We start from the raw sequence: 27416 nt of genomic DNA on the forward strand, positions 1-27416 counted from the left end.
CATTTTTGTCGCTGTAGTCTGATGTGTTCAGACCAAAAGAAAGAACCTTTAAAAACTTTAATCGGTTCAGTACCTCCGGGCCAAATTCATTGATTAATTGTCAAACTCACAAACACACATCAAACTCTTTGTGCTGACAGATTTACCCTTTCCGGGCTGAATTATTCACACATGAACATATTTTCCATTATATTCACTCATTTTAACTTTTGACACACAAATTATTGTCTGAATCCAGTTTGTTTTCTGTTTTCTGCTGTAGATTTTTTAAATGCGTCAGTTCTCACTAAAGTTGGATGTTTATGATGTTGACTTCAGGCTCTATTGTTTCTTTTTAGTCAATATTTATACTGCAAGACTGTCTAGAAACAAACACACTAATCATACAAATCCTCTTATTTACTCACCATCACTAAATAACTTTTTCAATATTTTACCAATAATATGACAGGGTTTGTTTGAGATGTTCATGTGAAGCCTTGAGTAGTGTGAATGCTATATTTGACATAAATAAAACATTACTAAGATTCTCTTTTATAAATAAAAACATGTTTGCTCTGCAGGCTAATTTTGTGATAATGCAGCTGAATTTTATAATGACACTAGGATATGTTTTGAATATTCAGTGGTACGTTACAAATATACAGAAAATCATTAGAATTATTTATTGGAGTACTGTATATTTTTGTATTTGAAAACGAAACCGATTGTGGCAGAGGTAAAACAGTCAAAACATTTAATTATAGATTTGTTTGTGCTAATACAATATAAACTCTGACAAAATATCTTCTGAAAATTCCAGTTTTTACATCCCGGCCCAAAGCAGACATGGCTTCTAATATCTGTAAACGTGAGTCCATCAGCTGATTTGGTCCCGCTCAGCACCTTTTACTTCCTGTCCAAGTTGAAGATTTCTTGGCTTTCAGTGAGAATGAACTCAACAATCTGATTCTGATACACCATGTTGACCGCCATGTTTCCGGCATCCAGTTCAGGCCACATCAGTGTTGGACCGAACACGATTCCGATGCCCTGAGTGGACATCAGGTTCTTCCTGGAAAAGGCCAGAACTCTGCAAAAGGAAAATGCAAACGTTAACATGTCCTTTAAATTAGCTAACAAAGCATCAAACAGGGTCCTATGGGCTACCCATCCTGAGTTTATAAATACAACCCTTTCTGATTGTGTGAACTTCAAATCAAATCAAATCACTTTTATTGTCACAGCACATGTGAGTGAAATTCTTGTGTGCGAGCTTCACAAAAGCAACAGCGGTGTGCAAAATACAAGAAACATAAGGTACAAGCCAAATATAAGGACAGCAATGTAAGAATTATCACTTGTTTGTAAAGTAATATGTGCAGTGGTTTATTCCACAGTATTCCACCTGAACACTGTAAATGCTCCTAACAGGTGAGGTTCAGGTGTGTGTTGGATTACTTGTGCAGGTGGCTGAAGAGAAGCTTCATGGTGTCATGGTTGGGTTTGGGCAGCTGCTGTATCAGTTTCTTCACAGCCTGAACTTTTTGTTTGGGTTCTTTGATCTCTGTTAAAACAAATGACAGCAGCATTAGTTTAACCTTTAGGTTTCTAATTGAAGTTTAAACGTTTTTAAACTTGGGAGGGGGGAAAAAGTCTGGTTCGAGCAGTCTGGAGATTCTGTCCAAATACAAGTCTCATTCTTAAAGTGACCTGACCAAGAGCAGCAGAGATTACAGAAATAAAAGAACCATTTTATAAAGTCATCACAAACTGAAGATTTATAACAAAGGCAGGTTTTACTCACTGATGGCCTCCACAAAAGGCTGGAAAAACCTAAATGGAAACAGTGGCTCCGGCAGTTCACGGAAAAACATTTTGAGGGCTCCGGTGACGACGTGGACATCCTCCCACTGACTGTGTTCCAGGTCCAGGTCCTCCTCTGTGGGACAACCATGGAAATATTACTGAGCAGGATTTTATGAGAAGAGGTCAGAGCACATTGATTTAATATTTTATATGTATTGGTTTTTAACATCGGAGTCTACTTAGGAGGATTTAATACATTTTGATATAAATTATTGGTGTAAGGTCATGCCACAAGCACTATTTTGATGGGTTTGGTTGACTGACTTAGTTGCTTAGCTGTGTATCGAGGTTTAATTTCTTAATAAAATTCTGTTTCATTTTGTAACCTGCATTGTTTGACTCTTTGTTTTAAACCCCTAGCTTTGTCAGGGCAATGTAAGACTTAGGCTGATTAATTATAACCCATTTTCATAAATGAAAGGGAAATTAACTACTTTACAGCTACTGTAAAAGCTACTGTTTAGTTGACCTTCATCGACGAGGAAGCGAAGTTTCTGGATTGTGGCCAGGTTTCCACTGACTCTGTAGATCCCGTCAGCTTCCAGACCTGGAAAGAGATACACTTTATTAAAAACCTTAATTTAAGTCTGAGCTCATTCAATAGATCCATATGTACTACTCGTTGCTAGTTGATTGTACTCAAACAGCTTTAGCTTTCAGGAAACAGAAACTAAACATACAGTGTTTTTCCCCTTCCTGAATTTTTCATATGTTTGTCACACTTAAATGGTTTGGATTATCAAAAAAATTTAAAAAGACAAAGATAACACAAGTAAACAAAAAATGCAGTTTCTCAATGAAGGTATTTATTATCAAGGGGAAAAGTCCAAACCTACGAAAACTGAGTGCCCCTGTAAATGATCCACGGCAGACCTGACGACATTATTTATTCTGCATTCTCACGGTTGTTGTCACAAACACACGACTGCAGCTCTAAAGCTGCCAGCCACACACATCACCAACAACAACAGCATTACAGCAGTTCGCACAACCAGCAAGGAGTGATCTCCTGCAGCAGCACCACAGACCACACCCCACCACAGTGCCCTAAACCTAATAACTGGTTGGTCCACCGTTAGCAGCCTAACTGCAATTGTGATAACTAGCAGTGAATCTTCTACAGCTCTGTGGAGGAATTTTAGCACATCCGAGGTTATTTGAGCATGAACTGGCTTTATAAACTCTGGGTTCAGGTCAGGACTTTGACCGGGCCACTCCAAATTCTTCATTTTGTTTTTCTTAAGCCACTCGGAGGAGGACTTGCTGCTGTGTTCTGCTGCAGAACCCAAGTGCGCTTCAGTTTGAGGTCACAAACACATGGCAGCACATTCTTTATACAACAATTCCATGCAGAAGTACTTTTTAACTTTCATAGAGATGCAGAAACTCGATTCTGGCTCATGCATTGGTCAAACACTTTTTCATACCACTGTACCTGTGTTTAGAATCAGAATCAGAATAATGCCAAAAGAAATCATGTGGTCACAGTTACACACACAATAACGGTAACAGACTGAACTAAATTAAATAATACAATATATTACAAAGTTTACAAAATACAAGAAATAACTAATATATACAAGTAGCTCAGTTGTAAATATCCAGAATATTGCAGAGGTGAAATATATATGATTGACGTTTTACTCTGACCTGTAAAACTTTGTTAGTTATTATTTTACTGTAAAGCATGTGCAAAGGGGTGTAACTATTGTAGTGTGTACTGTAGATGGCCACGGGCAGCAATGATTTCCTGTGTCGTTCATTGGTGCATTATGGGTAATCCCAGTCTCTCACTGAATGTGCTCCTGTGACTGGCAAGGATGTCAAGGAATGGGTGGGAGAGTGGGTGTCCATATCTTGCACAGTCATGTCTGAGTTTCAGTATCAGTAAACGCACCTCGTTTCTCAACGGCATCCACACAGATCCGAACAAACTTTGGTACTGTGGTCCCTTCACGCTCGCAGAGACTCGACAGATGGCAGCCAAACACTCGATCTGAGACAGATGTTATAACAATTTGATCAATTGGAATTTTTGTTAACTTATTAGATTAAGCACATTTTGAACAGCAATGCTGTTGAAACAAAATTTATCCAAACTGTTAGTTAAGTTTTAATTTTTAAAAAAGACATTTCTAAAGGAAAGGAAGCAAGCATAAAAACGCGACTGGAAAACAAGGCTTCAGAAAAAAGGCCGAAGCAAAACAAGCAGAAACCTTTTATCAGGCCTTTCTCCTGTAGAGTCTTCATGGATGGACGTCTGATGATGAATTTCTTAAGCCTGTTTTTCACTCCATTCTTGTCTGCGCTATCTGAGGCGCTGTGCTTCAGCTTTGAGCTGCCAAACATGTCTACAGAAGAAACAGGTTGAGATACAGCTTTGAGATACTATGTAAAACAAGTGTTGTTGTGATTTGGTGCTGTGTAAATAAAACAGGATTGAATTAAGTTGAATTGAATGTAAAAGGGTTAGGGATTAAAACAGAAGCAAAACAGAAATTAATTATTTTCAAATGTTATCAACCCATATTTTACTCACAATAGAACAGAAAACACACACATGCACTCATTTTGAATTAGATGGCAGCAAAACATCAGCTCTTGGGACAGAGCAACAAAAAGCTGGATAAGTAAGTGGTACTAAAAAGAAACAGCTGCAGGAACAATTTTCAGCTAATCAGTGTAATTGTATCCAATCACAACAGCGTTTTAATGGATGCAAAACGATTGTAGCCAATCTTTGTACAGTTTGGGCACAACAAGAGCTCTCAGAAGTGAAAATAGGCAGAGGTTCACCAATCTGCAAAAAACTATGGTGGAATAATGTTCAGAATAATGTTTCTCAATGTTAACTTTAAATGATGTCTCTCATCACCCATATTCTGATGGTACGGTTATTATTCAACCAAAGACCCAGACAGACTTTTAATTCATTCGAAAGCCTGATGCTCAGCCTCGTCCACCCCAGCTGTGAAACTCAGAAACCAGTCTTACTTGTTATCATCTATCGTCCACCTGGGCCTTACACAGAGTTTCTGTCTGATTTCTCAGACTTTATATCTGATTTAGTTCTGAGCTCAGATAAAATAATTATTGTGGGTGATTTTAACATCCATGTAGATGCTAAAAATGACAGCCTCAACATGGCATTTAATCTGTTGTTAGACTCAACTGGCTTCTCTCAAAATGTAAAAGAACCCACCCACCACTTTAATCACACTCTAGATCTTGTTTTAACATATGGCATAGAAACTGAACATTTAACAGTGTTTCCTGAAAACCCTCTCCTGTCTGATCATTTCTTGATAACATTTACATTTACAATAATTGATTACACAGCAGTGGAGAGTAGACGTTTATCACAGTAGATGTCTTTCTGAAAGCGCTGTGACTAAGTTTAAGAATATAATCCACCCACTGTTATCATCGTCAATGCCCTGTACCAACACAGAGCAGAGCAGCTATCTGAACGCTGCTCCAACAGAGGTCGATTATCTTGTTAATAATTTCACCTCCTCACTACGTACGACTCTGGATACTGTAGCTCCAGTGAAAACGAAGGTCTCTAATCAGAAGTACCTGACTCCGTGGTATAATTCTCAAACACGTACCCTAAAGCAGATGACTCATAACACACCATTGATATTCATTTAGAGTCTTTTTTTCATGGTCTGCCATTCCTCGCCGGTCGACCTGCCATGTCTGTGTTGTATTTGGATTTGTGTTTTCTACTCCTGGTCTGTGCATGTTTGTGTGCGTGTGGTGGTGTTTGTGTTTTGGTGCAACACCAGGCCTGAAGAGTTTCCCACCTTGGAGTTGGCCACCCCTCCTGACTAATCATGCTATTCTGATGCTGATCAGCCTTGTCAATGGCTCTCTACTTAACACGGTAGCTGACACTGCATCGTTGAGGAACACAGTCAGTAATCCAGCTCGTCAAGGTGAAAGTCTCCCAGGAGATTTGTGGGAACATGTGGAGATAGCTGAGCACCATTGTACAGAGATAGAGCTGTAAGTTGTATTTTCACTATGAAGAGAAGTCACTGCATGGTAGCATTCAACTCCAGTGAGTAGGATGCTGTGATTTCCATGACTGTTAGGATTGATGACAACATGCACGTATATGGTAAATAGGTCTCCAGTCCTGATAGATCCATGAGGGGATGACCCCTGGGAACGAAGGCCAGGAAGAGACGAGCCAGCAGAGGAGGAAGAGCAGACCACGCAGCTTGGCCAGGCCCGACTTTCACTCTCAGACTGCAGGAAATCACATCTGGCTGGTCAGTGTTTTTATTGTGGCAGATAAGGACACTATGCAGACACCTCTCCCACGTGGCCGAAAGATCTTGTCCGTCAGTAGCAGTAGGAATGCTGGCAGGCACGATTGAGGACGTCTCCCTACCTAGACTCCAGTGTTAGTGTCAGGTTTATATCAGCCTGCAAGTGATGATACCCATCGTCACTTGCAGGCCATTCAGATCTCCTTTTCCTGCAACCATGTTGAAAAGATTAGTTCCTTTCTGTTTGATGACGCTTGTATCCTTCGTTCTCGGTTATCCATGGCTAAATACACATAAACCCCATATTGACTGGTCCAAGGACTGTATTGGTCATGGTCTCCGTGTCTCCCTGGTTGACCTAGTTTCCAGGCCACATTTTGTTTTGAGAGTCTCTCTCTCACCTGTCTGCCTGGGCGGAGCTCAGCTGGGCTCCCGCCCTTGGCCCATGCAGCTGCTGTGAATCTGCCTGATTACGTGGACTCCTGGCCTGATTTTTAAGCTGAGGGCTCAGAAGGCGTCTTTGCTGGATTGTTGAGTTATTCTCATCAGTACAGCTCTGATAATCTGTTTCTTGTGTGATTTCTCAGTTTATTCTAACCACGGTTCTCCTGTGCATAGACTCCTGGACTTGTCCTTATCCCTGGATCTGTTTCCCTGGCAGCGTGGCGTGGAGTAGGTGAGAGTGCTAAAGACAAATGCGAGAGGAGTGGACGAGCAGAGTGTGCTTCGCTTTTTCCCTTGGACCAATGAAAGTCCCTGCCCCCATACACTATTTATAATTTCACATAGTGTGTTTGTAAATACACTTGTGACCAGCCACGTGCAGAGGGGGGGGCCAGAGTGGCTTGAGCACCCGCCCCTTTCCTGATGGGTGCCCAAAGTGCCCTTTTGTTGAGGCAACTTTTTTAAAATTCTTTTTTTTTTTTATGTGTGTGTGCGTGCGGAGTCCTGTCTGTGCCCCTCAACAATAATATTTAACTATTAATCACAGTTTTGCTAAATAAAAGGATCTGGCTTGCATCAGTCACATGATCACATTTAACCAATGATCGCCCTTGACGGCAGAACGCGCTGGTTACGAGCCGGGAACCAGCTCACAAAGAGCACGCGCATTTTTAGCGGTCCAGAGCTGAGAAACACAAGTTAACTCAGAGACACAGACTGATGCGACAAAACCAGTAAGGAGGTGTACAGCGTACACTGTAGTCTACAGCACACAGGAGTGTTAGCTTATTACGTTGGTCAGCTGTCTTGTGGCAACTGACGAACTGAAACAAACGAGCGTGCTGTGTGTGCAACAGCGCGACAAACATTACCTGTCCTTTTATTAACTGCACAAGTAGTGCTGGTCATAGCTGCTGGCTACCTGTGCAAGGCTGTCATGGGTCTGTAGCTCTGTCACCGTTTTAGGGAACATATTTAGTTTTAAAGTATTTAGAACATATTTAGTTTTAAAGTAAGTTTCCGGGCTTTTCCTGCCTTTCTGGAGGGATTATATTTCACTAAAAAAAAATCTCATATGCATGTCCACATAATTATGCATTATTATAATTATAATATATTAAAAAACACACATGCTGTATTTTAAAGAACATACATTAAGAAGCAGATTATATTAGATTTATATTTTAAATAAGACAAAATTTGGATTTTACAGCAGTAAAATTATTGTATCTCTACAGTTTAAAAATGTAATAAGCTTTGCCCCTGCACAGAGTGGATAGTGAAACAAATGGAATAATCATAAATACATTATTTCATATTTATTACTTCTCCCTCCTCGTTGCTTTATTATTGTAGCTCTAGTAATAAATAATAATGTAAGGATTCTGGATCAGCACCGTGATGCCCATAGTATATACAATATTCTGAAGAAGGTCTAAAATGTCACTGTGTGTGCGTGCATGTGTGTGTTTTATTTAGATGGATTTAAAAAATATATATTACTCATGATATAACATTGTCCAGACATGCCTGGTAAGGACATGAGGAGGAAACAGTAGGAGCTGTGTGAGGCTACTAAAGGCAGGGCTATAACATTTTTCTGTCATCATTAAGTGCAAGAGTTGTTAGGTGTGGATAATTAGATTATAGTTTATTGCAATAGCAAGTTGTGCCTTGTTCTCAGATAGACAGCAAGTGGAGAGTGATATATGAAATGATGGGATGGAAGGAAGAAGAAAAGCAAAGAGTGATTCACAGGCAGAGCCTAAATTATTTCTCACAGTTTTTGTTGCCTTATGGTTCCAAGCGCTGTCACCAATCTTTGCATTTTGTTATTATCTCATGACACTTGTTTAATCAGCTACCATCTCTCCTATGGACTTTTTACTGTCTACAGTTCAATTCAATTCAATTCAATTCAATTTTATTTATATAGCGCCAAATCACAACAAAAGTCGCCTCAAGGCGCTTCATAGATACAGAGAAAAGCCCAACAATCATATGACCCCCTATGAGCAAGCACTTTGGCGATAGTGGGAAGGAAAAACTCCCTTTTAACAGGAAGAAACCTCCGGCAGAACCAGGCTCAGGGAGGGGCGGCCATCTGCTGCGACCGGTTGGGGTGAGAGAAGGAAGACAGGATAAAAGACATGCTGTGGAAGAGGGACAGAGATTAATAACAGATATGATTCAATACAGAGAGGTCTGTTAACACATAGTGAGTGAGAAAGGTGACTGGAAAGGAAAAACTCAATGCATCATGGGAATCTCCCGGCAGCCTACGTCTATTGCAGCATAACTAAGGGAGGATTCAGGGTCACCTGGTCCAGCCCCAACTATATGCTTTAGCAAAAAGGAAAGTTTGAAGCCTAATCTTAAAAGTAGAGATAGTGTCTGTCTCCTGAATCCAAACTGGAAGCTGGTTCCACAGAAGAGGGGCCTGAAAACTGAAGGCTCTGCCTCCCATTCTACTTTTAAATACTCTAGGAACAACAAGTAGGCCTGCAGAGCGAGAGCGAAGTGCTCTGATAGGGTAATATGGTACTACAAGGTCATTAAGATAAGATGGGGCCTGATTATTTAAGACCTTGTATGTGAGGAGCAGGATTTTGAATTCAATTCTGGATTTAACAGGAAGCCAATGAAGGGAAGCCAAAACAGGAGAAATATGCTCTCTCTTTCTAGTCCCTGTCAGTACTCTTGCTGCAGCATTTTGGATTAACTGAAGGCTTTTCAGTGAGTTTTTTGGACATCCTGATAATAATGAATTGCAGTAGTCCAGCCTGGAAGTAATAAATGCATGAACTAGTTTTTCAGCGTCACTCTGAGACAGGATATTTCTAATTTTAGAGATGTTGCGCAAATGGAAGAACGCAGTCTTACATATTTGTTTAATATGTGCGTTGAAGGACATATCCTGGTCAAAAATGACTCCAAGGTTCCTCACAGTGTTACTGGAGGCCAAGGCAATCCCATCCAGAGTAAGAATCTGGTTAGATACCATATTTCTAAGCTTTTCAGCGCCGAGTACAATGACCTCAGTTTTATCTGAGTTAAGAAGCAGAAAGTTAGTGGCCATCCAAGTCTTTATGTCTTTAAGACATTCCTGCAGTTTAACTAATTGGTGTGTGTTATCTGGCTTCATGGACAGATAGAGCTGGGTGTCATCTGCATAGCAGTGTAAATGTATGCTATGTCTTCTAATGATGCTGCCTAGGGGAAGCATGTATAATGTAAACAGAATTGGTCCTAGCACTGAACCCTGTGGAACTCCATAATTAACCTCAGTGTGTGAAGAGGACTCTCCATTTACATGCACAAATTGGAGTCTATTAGATAGATATGATACAAACCACTGCAGTGCAGTACCTGTAATACCTACAGCATGTTCTAATCGCTCTAATAGGATATTATGGTCAACAGTATTGAATGCTGCACTGAGGTCTAGCAGGACAAGCACAGAGATGAGTCCACTGTCAGAGGCCATAAGAAGATCATTTGTAACCTTCACTAAAGCTGTTTCTGTGCTGTGATGAACTCTGAAACCTGACTGAAACTCTTCAAATAAACCATTCCTCTGCAGATGATCTGTTAGCTGTTTGACAACTACTCTTTCAAGGATTTTTGATATGAAAGGAAGGTTGGAGATTGGCCTATAATTAGCTAAGACTGCTGGGTCTAGAGATGCTTTTTGAGTAAAGGTTTAACTGCAGCCACCTTGAAGGCCTGTGGTACATAGCCGATTATTAGAGATAGGTTGATCATATATAAGATCGAAGAATTAATCAATGGCAGGACTTCTTTGAGCAGTTTTGTAGGAATGGGGTCTAAAAGACACGTTGATGGTTTGGAGGAAGTAATTATTGAAGTTAACTCAGAAAGATCAATTGGAGAAAAAGAGTCTAACTTAACATCAATGGTACTAAGAGTAGCTGTAGATAATATTACATCTGTGGGATGATTATTGGTAATTTTTTCTCTAATGATAAAAATTTTATTTGTGAAGAAGTTCATGAAGTCATCACTAGTTAACGTTAAAGGGATGGTTGGCTCAAAAGAGCTCTGACTTTTTGTCAGCCTGGCTACAGTGCTGAAGAGAAACCTGGGGTTGTTCTTATTTTCTTCAATCAGTGATGAGTAGTAAGCTGTTCTGGCTTTGCGGAGGGCTTTCTTATAAAGCAACAAACTATTTCTCCAGGCTAAATGATGATCCTCTAAATTTGTGACACGCCATTTCCTCTCCAGATTACGAGTCATCTGCTTTCAGTCTCAGATCAACACAGCCCTGCCCTTCCCATATTAGATTCTTGATGAATGTGTGTTGTTGTTATTCAGCCTGGTTCAATGTGCCCCTTTTTAACTTTGAGCACCTGCCCCTTTAAACCTCTCTGCACGGCCCTGCTTGTGACTGTAATTCTAGTTCAGCTGGTCTGCACCTGAGTCAGTTTCCGCCCGCGTGACATTATTACCTTAACTTTTTTTAGGAGTTGCACAGCTGCTTTCCACCTCCAGCAGTTATGGAGCAGTCATGATAATTTAGATGTGAATCATGTTTTACACACTAATGGTTTCTGTGGCTTTAGCTGCTCACTGCTGCTTTGTATAAATACAAATCATTATTCCTCAGACTCACTGATAGATCGTCGGTGTATCGGGTTACGTTGTTTGACACCAGGAGAAGCGGAGCCATATCCAGGTAGGGAGCTGTGTCTGGGCAGGTAGTCTGTACTGTTTGATCTCCGCAGAGGAAAACCTTCTTTAGTCTGAGCAGAAAAGCAATCTCAGGAAGATTAGTTTTATTAATAAGTGATCAATTTGTCTTTTTGAAAAGAAATTCACAAAATGCACAGAAATAATTTATAAATAATTAATTAATGAACAAGGAATATAGTGATGATGATTTTAAAGGGTGGTGACTTCTTACTGAAGAGTCGACAGTCTTTTTGATGGCGTCGTACCATTTGCTGGCAGTGGAGTAACTGTCAGTCTGGACAAGGTACTCACTTCCTGTGCTTGTTTTAATCTAGAACAGGTAAAAAAAACAACAGAACAGCTCATTTCTGTACCATCTATTTTAAATAACCAGAGAGAATAAGCCATCAGCAGCAGGTAAGTGTTCACCTGGAAGACATTTTTCCTGCTTGATTTCTCAGTATTCCACTCAATGACTGCTCCACACAGCTGAAGCACATCTGCCTTACCTCCTGGTTTCTAAGCGCAAAGACAGTAATGTGATGGGTCACACAAGTTAGACATGATAAATATAAGTAGAGATACATTGACAGTAGTGATGAAAGATTTTTATACCAGTCCAGTTTCCTGTTTGTCTTTATAAAACATTAACTGGTCTGAGGTGAGCACAGTCCACACTGAAGACCAGTTCTTCCTCTGCTTCTTACCACTGTCTGAAATTTTAGCCATATTCATGATTTCACCTTTCAAATCCACCTGGAAGCACACAAAAGGGAAATTAAGGAAGTGTTCAGACGTTTTATACATATGCTGTCGAGAGCAGGGGGAATCATCAGAAACCCAGAAAGACAAACTGAACATGGGACTTTACATCAAATCTATTTTAAAATAAACAGTGACTCTAAAGGTTAGCCATGTTTAGTTGTGAAAAACGAATCTGAATGAACAGACATGCATATTTAATCCATATGTCAACCAAACCAAGATGTCAGTGAACTCTCTATAGATACCGATAATCAGACTCACTTGTGGGGATCAGAACAAGCCACTTCTAAAGCTTTGAACGATCCTGGCTTCACCAGTAGTTCCAACCAGATGGCTATCCAAATCTGACATGCAGATTTGGATAGCCATCTGGATGCAAGAGGAATTTCTCTGACTCTATGGGACTCCATGGCTCCATTAAAACCCAGACAGCCTTGGGCTAAACCTGCGCCTTGGTTTAATGACAGCACTCACGCTGTTAAGAGGGAATGTCACCCAGCAGAAAGGTGGAGAAAGGATAAACTGCATGTATCATTTCAAATTTTCAAAGACTGCTGACATCGCTACCAGAACACTGTCAAAGAGACAAAAAGGGAATATTTGGAAAATATGATTTCTTCCAACACTCATAACCCGTGTGTGTTATTTAACACCACTGACTCTGTTCCTAATACTCCACTGAATGTCTGTTTGGAAATTTCTCCTGATATTTGCAATAATTTTCTGAGGGTTTTTTTTGTTTGTCACCACCAGGGCTCTGATCACAGCTCCTGACTCTGACCCCTCTGTCTCTGTCCCTTGCACTGCTGTTTTTACTCAGTTTGACCTTGTGACCCTCTCCACTTTAGAGGATGTGGTGCGCCATATTAAGCTCACAGGTTCCCCTTGGGATCCTTTCCCTCCACAATTTTTTATTTTTTATTTTTAAAGACATTTCTCCTAGTATAGGACAGTATGTCCTTGACATTATTAACAGCAGTCTGTCTTCTGGTGTGGTTCCTGCAAATTTCAAACATGCAGTAGTGCAGCCACTAGTGATGATCGATTCGTGAACGAATCGTTCAATACTCAAGAATCACTTTACTGACTCATTGACTCATCCCTGTTTCTGTTAGCAAACTAATTCGCTTAGTAGAAATTAGAGATGGACCGATCCGATATTACGTATCGGTATCGGTCCGATACTGATCCAAATTACTGGATTGGATATCGGCGAGAAATAAAAAATGTAATCGATCCATTAAATATCAAAAAAGCACCTCACAAAACTTGCTATGCGGCGTAACTCAGCTCATAACCGTAGCATGTTGGAGCAGTGTGGTCACGTGATAGAGCGGCTGTGTGTATTTGTAGCCTGCTAGCAAACCAGCATTTCATCTATGAGGACGTTTTCCCAGAGAGAAGTAAAGCAAGTGTGTAAGTTCATCTCTGAATGTCTGTAAAGCATTCCCACGTTAAGCTTAACAACCATACCTGGAGCGACTGCCTCTCTCTCTCTCTCTCTCTCTCCTGCTGCTTCAATCATGAAACAGCTTAATGATCAGCTGATCGGCTTTTCTGTCGCGAGTCCGTCTCTCTTCTTAGTTTTTGTCTCACTTCTCACCAGAAAGAGGAAACCAGCGGCTGAACAACAGCAGCACGTTTAAGCTTGATAAGCTGTTGTTAGAATTTATTTAATATTATTTCTACACCAGGATCTTTTCCTACAGCTGACGTAACTGTGCAGGGGCGGATCTAGCAAAGTCTAGCCAGGGGGGCCGATAGGGCATGAACAGGGAAAAGGGGGCACAAAGACATACTTTTCTTTCTTATTCTCATTTAAAATGTCTAGTTTTTAATGAATAATCGATTAAGCATCATGAGGTGGAGGGTGGTTCCCTATTTTTATTTTTATTTTTGCTGGGAGTTTGCAACCCTATTAGTTAGGTTGCTTAAAATTTCTTCTAAGTACTCTTTAAAATACCAGAATAGGGAGGATGGAGCAGGTTTAACTTTATTAGATTGATCAGTGTTGCTGAACTATGACATATTTTGGACGCAGTGTATTTTTTACATACAGGTATAACAGAATAGCTTTAGTGTTGTTATTTATTTAAACTTGAGTATAAACTTATACAAAATGCAGCAAGATATTAAAAAAACGTTTTGTTGATTAAAAAACACACTATATCGGATTCATATCGGTATCGGCAGATATCCAAATTTATGGTATCGGTACCGGACATAAAAAAGTGGTATCGTGCCATCTCTAGTAGAAATATATCTAACTTATAATTAAAATTGGGGGGCGGGGGGGGGGGGGGGGGGGGACAACAGCCAGTTTCTTAACAAAAGCATTTCTGCTCTGAACTGGAAGAAAAAACCCTGAGTAGAAGCTCACATCAAGAAAATAGCTCCTCGGTTCACAGTAGCATCGCTCTGCTAACATGCTAACAGCACATTTGAGCTACTCACCCCCTCCCTTCCTGTGCTGAATCGTAAGCATAAGCAAATCACTCAGGACTCGCTCACCCCCTCCCTCCTGTGCTGAATCATAGAGCGAACCAATCACTCACTCACTCACTAACCCCCTCCCTCCTGTGCTGAATCGTAAGCGAATCACTCAGGACTCACTAGGGCTACGTTCACACTGCAGGCGAAAGCGCATCAAATCCGATTTTTCTGACCCTATGTGACCCATATCCGATCATGGTATGACAGCGTGAACGGCCCAAATCTGATATTTTCAAATCCGATCTGGGTCACTTTCATATGTGGTCCTGAATCCGATACATATCCGATGTTTCAGAAAGCGACTGCTGTTTGAAGGTTGCATTAAATCCGTTTTTTACGTCACCAATACAAGACAGAAGCCAATTATCAGCGCCAGAGAAGCGCCCAAGAAGACATCGCGAACGCTTCCTGGCCATCCCGTGTCAGTGAAACTGTTGGGAAGACAACGTTGGAGAAACGTGAACATTTTATTTGTTCTGTATAATCTGCAGATTCTGACAGAAATCTGTAACTATCCTTTGAAGCACCGCTCCTCTAAAACAGCAATAAGGATCATTACTAGGTTATTTACATTATTATGTAAATAACAAAATAACTTAAAGCAAAAATTGGGAAACGTAAAGTCTGAAGTCTTTATATTAAGGGCCATCAGTCAAACAATATTGTTTGCTCTGGGTCTAAACAGAGCGCGTTGTGTGTGACGTCTTCTTTTGCGCACGCGGGCCGCTTTGAGCGTTCACACTAGAGCGCGTTTGCTGTCGCATTTTATCTGTAGTGTAAACGAGCAGACAAAACAATCGGATTTGATCAAAAAATCGGAATTGAGCATTAAAACCTGCAGTGTGAACGTAGCCTAACCCCCTACCTCCTGTGCTGAATCATAGAGCGAACGAACGAATCACTCACTCGCTCACCCCCTCCCTCCTGTGCTGAATCATAGAGCGAGTGAACGAATCACTCACTCACTTGCTGTGTCCCAATTCAGGGTCTGCACGCTGGAAGTACGCATTTCAAGTGCGGTTACGTCACCGCCACGCGACGACGGCTGTCCCAATTCAAAGTGTACTTCAAATGCATACTCCAAATGCGCCGTCGATTTCCCCAAATATCAAGCGTGGTCCGGTGCACGCTTCGTGGTCCCATATATCCCACAATTCATAGCGCGGCGGTGGGTGAGGATAATTTTGCCGCAAAATACGCCGGAAGGGAGTTGCCGAAGAGTGAACTGTCAAAAGTAAGTACTGAATATGATGTCACTTATTTATGTGCGAATGTTTAATAACGAAGAACATTAAAACATTGCTGTTGGCCACATGTCGGCAAAGTTATGTGACATTAGTGATGTTTGTACTTTCAGCATCTATCCATCTATCCATCCATCCATCTATCCATCTATCTATCTATCCTGCTCGTTTATTACTCATCACCACACAACTGAACACTTTTCCCTCCGAAACACAGCAACAACACTTCCTGAGAACTGGGTGTGAGTGGAGCCCTCCAGTGGTCCACCACAATATCATAATAATCTGACAATACTATAATATTGGCCATATTATATTTACATTACCACAGTGAGATGACTTTAGTCTCATGAACAACAAGAGCTAATTGTTATTTACTCACTACTCTTGTAATGACTGTTCAGTACAGAAATGAAGCCCAACAATCATGTTTTACAGTCCTGTGGTTTCAGGATACTCAACTAATCAAAGTGATGTCATGACAAAAATGAATGACCAACAAAACATTTTTTTTCTCCTTAATTTATGTCACACAATCTCGCGTTTCTCGCGGTTAGTATCATGGTTGCTAGGCAACCTGAACAGCGCGACGAAGGCTAGACCGTCCCATTTCACAAGCCTCTCACTTCCTCACTTCTCGTACTTATAGTACGCACCGTACGTAGTACGCGTAGTGCGCGTACTTCAAGCGTGCAGACCCTAAATTGGGACACAGCCTCTCACTCACCCCCTCCCTCCTGGCTCACAGCTTCTTCTTCTTCTTGGTTGGCAACCAATGTTAAGGCGCATTACCGCCCCCTGGCTCACAGCTCAGTGGACATTTAGATGAGAAAATATATATTTAACACATTTAAGGAAAATACTAATAAAATAAAAATAAACAAAATAAATGTTTATTAAGCAATTTTGATAGGAAATTGCTTAATTTTAGAAATGTTTTTGCTCTTTTTTGCTCTATAAAATAGTTTTCTTTTAGAATCATTCATCTTAGCAGTAGGATTTATATGAAAAGAGAAACAAATTAAGTTTGAGTGAAAATGTAAATTTTTTGCACTCTCTGGTCAACTGACTCAGTGAATCAAATGACTCAAAAAACCCGATTCACTTTGGTGAGTGACTCATTAAAACTTGATTCAGTAAAAAGAATCAAATTTACCATCACTAGCAGCCACTGCTTAAGAAACCTGGCCTTGATCACACAGTCGTGGCCAATTATAGGCCTATTTCCAAGCTGCCTTTACTTTCCAAGGTTTTAGAGAAAACTGTTTTTAAGTCAACTTCAATATTTTCTAGATGATAATGGCATCATTGAGGTTTTTTCAATCAGGTTTTAAAACCCTTCATAGCACAGAATCTGCATTATTAAGGGTTTTTAATGACATCCTTTTGGTATGTGATTCGTTCTGGTCTTGCTTGACCTAGCTGCTGTTTTTGACACCGTAGACCACAATAGTTAAATGATGTAGTGGGTATTGGTGGCACTGCACTCAGTTCTCTTGGCCAAATAAGACCTAAACCAATTGTCTCCGCCAGCCTTCTCAGTTCTGAATCATCTTCTGCTCCTCTGTCATGCAGCGTCCCACAGGGCTCAATTTTAGGGCCACTGCTGTTTTCACTGTATTTATTGCCGCTGGGCTCCATCCTTTGAAGGTCAAGGTCAAATTTATTTATATAGCACATTTCAAACAGCCGATGCTGCACAAAGTGCTTAACAATATAAAAATGGCATTAAAAAGCAACAAGGCAGTACAATAATAACAATAAAAAAACAATAATAGGACAATAAAAGAATTAAAACAATAACTAAACGAATTCAAATAAGAGCAAAATGCTTGGGTCATAGTGTGTTAAAAGCCAGGCATAGAAATGTGTTTTTAGTAATGATTTAAATTGCTCAAGTGTTTGTGCAGATCTAATATTTAAGGGGAGACTATTCCAGACTCTGGGACCTGCCACAGAGAAGGATCTATCACCACGGGATGTGAGATTAGTCCGTGGGATGGACAGCATTAGTTTTGAGCTAGACCTCGTGGTTTTTCCTGGAGCATAGGCAGAGAGGAGCTCAGACAGGTAAGAAGAGCTCGGGCGTTAAGTGACTTAAAAACAAAAAGTAAAAGTTTAAACTGGATCCTGTAGGAGACAGGAAGCCAGTGTAAAGAAGCTAAAACTGGGGTTATATGCTCTGTCCGTTTGGTACCAGTTAGCAGGCGAGCAGCTGCATTTTGAACCATCTGAAGACGATGGATGGTGGCCTGATCTAGACCATAATACAATGAATTGCAGAAGTCCAACCTGCAAGTAAGGAAAAGGTGAATAACACGCTCAAAGATGTTAGCTGGGAGGGATGGCTTTACCTTGGCCAGCTGTCTTAACTGAAAGAATCAGGACTGAACTACTGCACTCACCTGCTTATTCACTTTAAAAGAACCATCAAGGTAGACACCGAGGTTTTTTACATGTGTTTTACAATACGAGGAAAGGGCGCCCAGAGTGCTGTCGATATGATTAACGTTGCCAAAAATGACAACCTCAGTTTTATTTTCATTTAGCTTTAAAATATTTAATGACAACCGCTGTTTGACATCGTCAGCGTAATAAGAGCTGCGGATGGTCTGACCCTGCTTTTAAAGGGAGATAAATCTGCAGATCATCAGCAAAACAGTGAAATGAAATGCTGTACCGAGGAAGATGGAGCCCAATGGCAACAAATAGAGTGCGAACAGGGCAGGACCCAAAATAGAGCCTTGAGGTACACCGTATTTAAGAGGGGCTATTTTGGAGTTGTGGGGGCCCATATTGACATGAAAAAACCTTTCTGACAAATAGGACCGAAACCACTGGAGGGCAGATCCTTTTAGGCCAGCATGAAATTCTAGCCGTGATAACAGGACGTCATGGTCGACCATGTCAAAAGCTGCTGACAAGTCCAACAATAAAAGGGCAGCAGGGCTGCCAGAGTCCAAAGTTAAAAGAACATCGTTAAAAATCCTTAAAAGTGCCGTCTCAGTGCTATGTAGTGATTTAAAACCAGATTGAAATTTTTCAGAGATCATATTAAAATCAAGGTGGTCCTGCAACTATAGGTAGACCACTTTCTCCAAGACCTTAGACAGAAGAGGAAGCTTTGAGATAGGCCTGTAGTTGGACAGAACAGTTGGGTCCAGGTTTTGTTTGTTAAGAAGAGGCTGAACTACAGCTTGTTTAAATCATGATGGGACGCAGCCTGTAGCAAGGGACGTATTAATAAATCTCAGGATAAAAGGCCCAACATTAAAAGTGTATTAAAAGTGCTTTTAAGCAAGCTTGGAGGGAGACCATCAGAGGGGCAGTGTGATGATCTTAGGTTACTAATAGGGGTGGGTTTTGATAATCGATTTATTGATTAAAATCGATTCAGGCTTGGATAACGTGATATTGATTCATTAAAATCCTGAATCGATTTTTTTAATATTAATTTATTTTGCCCGAAACGCCAGAATCTCAGGTTAAACCTCACAAAATTTCAAGAACCACCAAACAGCTAAAACAGTAAATGAGAGCAGAAACACGGATTCTGCACAAAGATGTAAACACAAAGCGCCGACCGCAGATCAGAATCAGTGAGATGTCGCCTTTCTCACCTGACGGCACGGACACGGTCGGGGCTGAAAGCCGACAGCTCGCTGATTCTGATGTTTCGGTGGGTCCGAGCTTTGTGTTCACGCCCCTTTTGCGCTGATTCTAAAGCTGTTAGTTTTATCTCTCTCCAAACAATATTGACCGAACCAGCAGCAAAAGAAGATCCAAACTACGCTTCACATAAACATCGTCATGAACTCACTCTGACTTTTGTACTTCAAGAACAGTTTCCCGTCTAAAAATCTGTTTTCTGCATTATTTGCTTGCTTGTTACGCTCAATAGGCTTCTGAACAAATATATAAACTAAACTATAAAATTATGCAAAATGCAAAATGGCGTGTCTCTAATAAAACCGCTGTAACTTCAGAGGTAACGTTTATATGTTGATTAATGGTTTTCTTTCGCTTTTGACGTACTGTGGAATATTTTTATAAAATCCCAGGCGAGGAAAATCACCTTCATGTTTTTCTGTGTTTTATCTTCAGCTACTTTGACACAAAGGCCTCTGCTGTGATGCTCACACCTTTGATAAAGTCTCGAAAGTGTCAGCTTCCTTTTTATAGATACAAAAATATGCAAATGTACTGATCTGAATTATAATATTTCTGACTGTCTGAGGCAAAATTTCCCAGATTTTAATCAAATTGAAATCGAATCGTGGATCGAATCAATTTGGGACCTTGTAAATTGGAATCGAATCGATTCTAGAAATCAGTGACGATACCCAGCCCTAGTTACTAACTACCACGGTCAAGTCATTAAGGGAGACGGGATCAAACTGCTCTAAGACAGCTGAGCACATAGGAAAAAGACTCGGATCTGAGGCAGCAGACAACAAGACAAGAGCCCTAATCGATAGGATCTGTCATTAAAAAATGCTAAAAAGTCATCGCACATACTTGGTGAAGAAGTGACTCCAGCATTATCACGTGACCTAAGAAAGTGATTAAAGACATTAAAAAGTACCCGAGGCCTGTGACTGTTTACTGACAATAAGTTTGAGACAAACTTTGTCTTTGCAGTTTTTACAGCTTCTTGGTGAGCAGAAAGACGAGTCCTTAAAATCTGTAGGGAAACGTGCAATCTGTCCCTTTTCCATCTCCTTTTGGCGCGTCTGTAGTCACGTCTGAGGGAGCGCGTATGTTCATTCAGCCATGGCTCTGATAAATGCTTAGCGCGCACTGTCCTGAGCGGAGCAATAGAGTCCAAGATATCAGTGCAGGTAGACTGAAGAATGTCCGAAAGGTCCTCAACACTTTTACAGTTGGAGTTCATTATTCCAGAATCCGTAAAGGCAGCAGAAAAAGCGGCGCTGTTAGAGCATTAAGCGCTCGCTTTTTGCGCGCTGGGACGTACGGCTTATCTACCGAGCAGCACAGCATTACAGTGAACAGCACAGAAAGATGATCGGATATTTCCGTGATGCACACATCCAGCCCGTGGGAGAGCACCAAGTCCAGTGTATGACCTTTTTCATGCGTGGGACCAGTAACCCACTGGGTCAAGTTAAAAGAGTCAATAATATTTAAAAAGTCCTTGACCAAAAGTTTAGAGTCACAGCAGACATCGATGTTAAAATCACCAAGGATTAAAAAACTGTTGAATTTAAGAACGATTACAGCCATAAAACCTGAAAACTCTTGATGAAATCCTTGTTAAACTTGGGAGGACAGTATATGAGGGCACACAGCAAAGGCGCAGCAGAGTTTAGGTGTAACTCAAGCAGCTGGAGTTCAAAACTAGAAAATGAGTTGTGCTGTAATATTTGATGGCAATGAAATCGAGCATTGAACACGGTGGCTAAGCCTCCCCCCCTACCAGAGGACCGAGGGGGGCTGAAGAATGAGAAATTAGGAGGAACCAGTTCCGAAAAAGCTACAGACTCACCGGGTTGAAGCCATGTTTCTGTCAGAAACATGAAGTCCAACTGTTGTGACTTCAGGAAGTCGTTTAATACAAATGTCTTGTTTGCTAATGATCTTACATTTAGTAAAGCCATTTGGAGTGTGATCCTGACATCAGATGTTCCAGCTCGGTTAAGTGTGCGAAGATTTCTGTGGTCCACACCGCATCCACGGGTCCGAGGCCGCTTAGGGAAATAGAATGCTGAGAGTGGGGATCAAGTGTCGTGGGAGCTCCAGGGACAACAGGCAGGATCCATCTAAAGATGCACTCTGCTGGTCCAGTAGTTCCACGAGAAGCACGGAGAAGAGCTCGGACTTTGATGAGTGTACCAGCCCGCTTTCCTCGTTTCCTCGGGCGCTTCTTCCAGGAAGTGGTGTAGGAGTGTTGGCACAGATAAACCGGAATACAGGGCTCAAAGTGGTGGAGGAGGCCCATAATCATCTCCTGTCTCCGTTTGTTTAAGAACCAGGTCATACGATGCTTTGATTTCTAAGAGTAACTGGCAATTGTACACACGCAGAGCGAGGGCATTTTAGGATCAAATAGAAAAAGATAAGGCTAGCGAAAGCCAAAGCAAAGCTAGCAGAGTTGACGGACGTGTCGCCGTGCATACTGCTGGCGCCATCTTCTTAAGAAGGCATGGGATCTCTTTTCATTGCACATGCTGATGAATGCCAGATCTATTTGCCACTAAAGCAGAAGGATAGCATCTCCATAAAACGTGTTTTGACATGTCTAGATGAAATTAAAGCTTGGTTGGCTTTAAACTGCTTAAATTACAAGAAAGTACAAGAAAACAGAATTGTTGGTGAGTGGACCCAGTGGTGCCTGTTAGTCCTCCTGTTGATTTTGGATCCCTGGAAGTTTATTTTAAACCTGTCATTACTGACCTTGGTTTTAAGTTGGACAACCAAATCAGAGCAGTGGTGAAGTCCAGTTTTATTACTTAAGGCGACTGGCAAGAGTGAAATCTTTTCTTTCGAGGCAGCACCTTAAAACAGTGATCCATGCTTTTATTTCATCCCGTCTGAACTACTGTAACTCACTTTATGTGGAGGTCAGTCAGTCGTTGCTCTCACGTCTGCAGCTGGTTCATGCCGCTGCATGACTGCATAACAGGAACTCGTAAAAGAGAGCACATAACCCCTGTCCTGGCCTCACTGCATTGGCTGCCTGTGTCTTTTAGAGTTCATTTTAAGATTCTCAAGTTTGGTTTTGAAATTCTTTCACTACCTCTCTGAGCTTTTTCATCCCCGCACACCTTGTCAGTCTCTCAGGTCAGCTGACCAGCTGCTCCTGGAAGTATTGAGATCCAGGAGGAAGCTCACAGGGGGCGGGGCCTTTTCTCTCATGGCTCCTAACTAATGGAATAACTTGCATGTTAGAGAGGGCCCTTCACTGTCCACTTTTAACCCTTTAAAACCGGTCAGAGCAGCACGCTCTGTTTTGCGTAACTATTTTTAAATCCCAGTAGCTCTGCAACCACGTAAGCTAGTGCAATAATTTTTTTTGCATATGAAACCGGAGGAGTTGTACTTACATCTTATGCCATCAGCTTGTCTTCGGTCACAGTTTCCTTCCACATATAGCTTTGCAAAAACTGCATAAAAAGCACTTGCAGCAACAAAAACATAATATTCCAGAAACACGCTTTGCCGATCCGATCAGCTCTTCATAACACTTCCTATGTCCATCAGCGCGAACTATCGCATGTCCGCCATGACCTGCCTGAAACCGAAAGTGACGTCATTTTCGCTGAAATGTAGTTTTTTACCATCAGGGCCTCATGAGCCTATACTAGTGTTTTTAAAAGTTATATTTGACTTTATGACTTTCTGTGTGGTTTCTGGGATGCTTAGGACTCATATTGCACTGCTGGAAATAGTTTATTTTGATGCATATGCTGCTTTTTTGCAAATTTGCATTATAATATTTATTTTTGTTTTTCCTGCAGTATATAAAAATTGGTGTATTTCAAAAATAAAACTATGAAGACACTCAAAATAAATTTCCTGTGGTGGGAAACAATTTTGTGCAACTTTTTTGTATTTACAGTTTTGAGGGATAAGCCTCTTAAATTTCTCTAACTAGAAATATATGTTAAAAAAACAAAAACGATTTTGTAGTTTATTGCACTTTCTTGCAATTTATATAATTACTATGCACTTAATGCATGCATATTATTAAAATTTAGGCTTTAATGGTTTTATTGATGTATAGCAACTTGAAATGCTCCCAAAAATGGCTCCACAGCATGTAAAAATATAATATAAGCTCTAGCGGACTTGGTTCTATGGTAGGTCTTAAAGGGTTAAAACATGTCTGTGACAGCAATGACGGCCCCGACCACATACTTTCACTCTTTACACACTTTTTATTCCTGGTTGCTGCATCTACAACTCCCGGCCACAGCTTTTCAGCTGCATCCCACACATAACACCCACCCAACCAAACAAACAAACACTTCTTCAGGTCCTCCCATATGGAAAAGAAATAGTAAAAACTTATAAAAGACTTGCATCAGATGTGGCCTACTTCATATAGTGAATCATATAAGGCTTACATGATTTACTCATGAAAGCGGCCACTTTCTCATTACTTTCATATATAGTTTTAGTAAGTATCCAAAACATACAAGTTTCATTTATATAATTTCTCAAGGGATCTTATATCTGTTTTTACTCTTGTATGCTTTTCATACAAGTTTCACACAAGACAGATACAAACTTTATAAGATTTATATATATCTTTTCCATTTGGGCTGGCATGTTTAATATGCCTGAGATCGAGCTCAGGTGTGTCAGCTTCCCCCACACGAACCACGCCCCACCACAATGTCTTAAAACCCATTTTTATTCTTTGGCTTTTGGCCTCAATGAGACTTAGTTTTTCTTAAAATTAAATTAATTATTAATTAACTATTTCACTTTCTTTTATTTGGATCTTATTTATAGATTGTGAATTTTTATTATTTAGTTCCAATGTGCAGCACTTGCTTTCTAAATAAAGATGATGATAAAGAAGAAAGGAAGCACAAATTACACTGTAAGTATTTTAAATACTTACACTCTGGACATGTCACCAGTCTGTCACAGGGCTAACGCAGAGAGACTGGTGGTGGAATCAAACTCAGGACCTTCTTGCTGTGAGGAAACAGTGCTAATCACTGTTTCGTACGCCACTGTGCTGTCGTTGAAACATTCATTCATTTAATTGGGAAGTAGATTTTTTTTGTTTTCATAAATGATGACCAATCTTCACTGGGATCAGTTGTTGTGGATCGCAAATAAAAAGCAAAATGACAAAGTAAGATCATCTTACAGAAGAGTGAATGTGGGGAGAGTCAGATGTGGAGAGAGGAGATTAAACCGAATCTGTGAAGGAACTTTTCGAAAACAGGAGGAATGTAATGATTATATAGGTTGTAATTACCAGAGGTTCAAATGTAGCAGCTCCTGCTACCACAACATTGTGCTGAGACTGATTCCTGCGGTGTCGAGAGATCTGCAAAAGACATGTTCATTAAAACAGAAGCGTCTTCTGCAGGCTGGGGCTTCTTTGTGATTTACGTACAGGTTTCTGAGGAAGGTCGGTCTCCTGCAGCACCATCGACTTGGACTGACTCAGACGGTCTCCGGCGCTCGGAGAGTTTTTAATGCGCATCTGCACGGCTCCCTGTGTCGCTGTGCTGCGCTGTGGAGCCTGAATCACTGGTGGTTTCACGGTACTCTGCAGGTTCGTGATTCTGAACATGAAAAACAAAACAATCATTTTATCATTTCATAGCTTTACACTTAGTTATGATGTCTGTGAATTTATATTTCTATGCTCTTAAACAATCCACTTTAGAGAAAATGTATTCTGATATTACATTTTATTTCCCATTAAAATAATGAAGAATATTATGTTTCCCCAGGCAGTATGGGTAACCATTTTCTCAGGTAAAAACGTACATAGACTGTTCATTCTTTTCATTTGTGTACTTTGGGAAATACTTTGTAGAATTTGTATCCCCCCCACTGAAAGTTTATTTTACAATTTATTGAAAAAGTAGCTTTTAAACACCCATTATGCGTAATGTTAAATTAACCACGATTAAATAAAAATACATTTAATGAAATATGTAATATTAGAATCCGTTAAACTCAACTGAAATGGCTCTGTCTGCGTCTATTCACCTGTTTACATCCACCCTGACTTCTCATCCACTCCTCCTCCTCCTGTTTGTTTAAACTGAGTGACTGAACATTCAGAAGTTCCATCCACAAAAGGATCTGAGGACAGTTTGACTTTTTCCTGTTTGCTTCACTTTAGTTACACAATGTCTGCCTTTCTGCTATCCAGCTGCAAGAAAACCAGAGCTGAAAAGACTGAGGGTATGTTTGAGTAGTACCTCTTCTCTCCTTTTCTAACCAGTTTTCCTCGATCTAAGTGGGAAACAATATAAGGAAAGCTGGGTAGGAAAATTAACCAGGACTTAGAACAAGAGAAGGGTGTATCCGGTTGTATTTAACTGGCAGTGTCAGCAGCTTTTGGCATGGAATGTAAAACACACTGTTACTTGACATTTACAGTTCTGTTGCTGTTACATGAATGGCTGGATGGTGTATTTTATAGAACAGCATTTTTTCTCTTCTAAAGACGTTAATAAGGGAAACATTGAAGCTCTTTTTCTTAGTATCTGGAGAATTCAAGTAGTTCTTATCGCTGTCATGCAGATACTTCCAGGCCACATGATTCTGGTGACAGAATTTTACCACGTGTCAGGTGTGTAAACAACCATTGTCTTTTATTTATATCCTGCCAAATCACAACAACAGTTCCCTCAAAAGTTACAGGGGGAGGGAGGGCGAGAGAGAGGTATTATTATTTCAAACATGGAAATATAACTGAAATAAGAGAAAAGAAGAAAAAGCACAACTTAAAAAACATCAAGTTTTCATGAATATCTCTATGTCCACACAATGTGTGTGCTGGAAAAGAGTAGGATGAAGTTTACACTTTTCCTGGAGAATACAATGGAAAAACAATCAACAACATTAAAAAAACAGCATTTCTTGAAATCCCTAGTCACATCTTTTTTCAACAGTTTTAATGAAAAGTTTGGTGTACATCAGAGGTTGAGCGGTATCATGAAAATGTCAAAGTACCATCTCGTAACACTTTGGTCTTCCTCCTAAAATGTGGTTAATCAAATAATTTTAAAAGAGAGGGTAGGGCTGGAGAATGTGGGGTTATAGAAAGAAGCTGATGGTTTGTATGTACTTCCTGAACTCTTAGTGTGCAATATTACATTTAAATATATTGTTGAAATGTCTGGTAAGTGTGTTAGAAAATGCAAATAAAAACATTAAACACTGATCGTTTTGTTTTTTATGACATTGACATATGTTTGAATCATCCCTCGTGTCTGCAGTTCTATGGGTTTGAGCTGTTTCAGTAACTGACTGTGACATAAAACCACATCATAAAAACAGCACACTTAAAAATATGATCAGGTCTCATAACTGACATGATGAGAAGTGAAGCCTCATTAACCGGAAACAAAATGAAACCCTCCAAACAACGGAAGCTGGACCGTCAGTCATGCATGAAGTCTTACTATCATAACCTCATCGTCTGAATCAGAGACTGTTACAATGTTTCCAAAACTTCAGATGAGATTGGTCTAAAAAAAATAAGCAAATGAAATCTTTATGCTCATTTAGGGTTATTCCTATTATTATTGGCCTATTTTTAATTTCAGCCAGCAGTGAGCGGAGGCCTACAGAAAGTAAACAAATGTGAACCCCAGTAACGCAGTGGTGAGACCTGCAGACACACACCAAAACAAACCAATCACAGAGACAACAGAATAATGAGATTTCATATTTAAAATGAACTCACCTTGTACCCGCCATCTCTGTATGTCTCAGATCACAAAAGAAGAGACGCAGAGAGGCCTAACTGTCAGAGGAAGTAAAAAGCATCACGTGGTTTCTTCAAACCAGACGTCTCAAACTACAACTGCTGCAACCTCCCCATTTCCTGAAAACAAACCTCACTCTCGTGAGACCAGACACGGGCAGTTTGTCACTTCTGTCAGTGCTGGTGTTCAAACATTACAGATGGTCTGACTTTATTTAC

General features: G+C 40.4%; 2 protein-coding genes across 3 annotated transcripts in view; one reads left to right on the forward strand and one right to left on the reverse strand.

Annotated features, from left to right (window-relative positions):
* Positions 1–27416, forward strand: part of LOC146501199 (kinesin heavy chain-like) — a 78544-nt gene that overhangs the window by 49739 nt on the left and 1389 nt on the right. The gene's annotated exons all lie outside the window — the stretch shown is intronic.
* arhgap15 (Rho GTPase activating protein 15) lies at positions 528–27293 on the reverse strand. 2 transcript variants are annotated; one of them, XM_085135353.1, is made up of 13 exons: positions 27177–27293; positions 24864–25035; positions 24723–24794; positions 11880–12020; positions 11694–11783; positions 11497–11595; positions 11206–11335; positions 4065–4199; positions 3746–3844; positions 2318–2395; positions 1787–1921; positions 1441–1546; positions 528–1072 (listed from the first exon to the last, which is right to left on the reverse strand). In XM_085135353.1, the coding sequence occupies exons 1-13, from the start codon at positions 27188–27190 to the stop codon at positions 889–891; spliced, it is 1455 nt and encodes a 484-aa protein (XP_084991479.1). In that variant the 5' UTR covers positions 27191–27293; the 3' UTR covers positions 528–888. The 2 variants fall into 2 exon arrangements, with proteins under 2 accessions (XP_084991479.1, XP_084991478.1); XM_085135352.1 differs by lacking the exon at positions 27177–27293 and having other exon boundaries at positions 24864–25076.

Source organism: Neolamprologus multifasciatus, chromosome 16 (assembly GCF_963576455.1).
Source record: "Neolamprologus multifasciatus chromosome 16, fNeoMul1.2, whole genome shotgun sequence".
NCBI lineage: Eukaryota > Metazoa > Chordata > Actinopteri > Cichliformes > Cichlidae > Neolamprologus > Neolamprologus multifasciatus.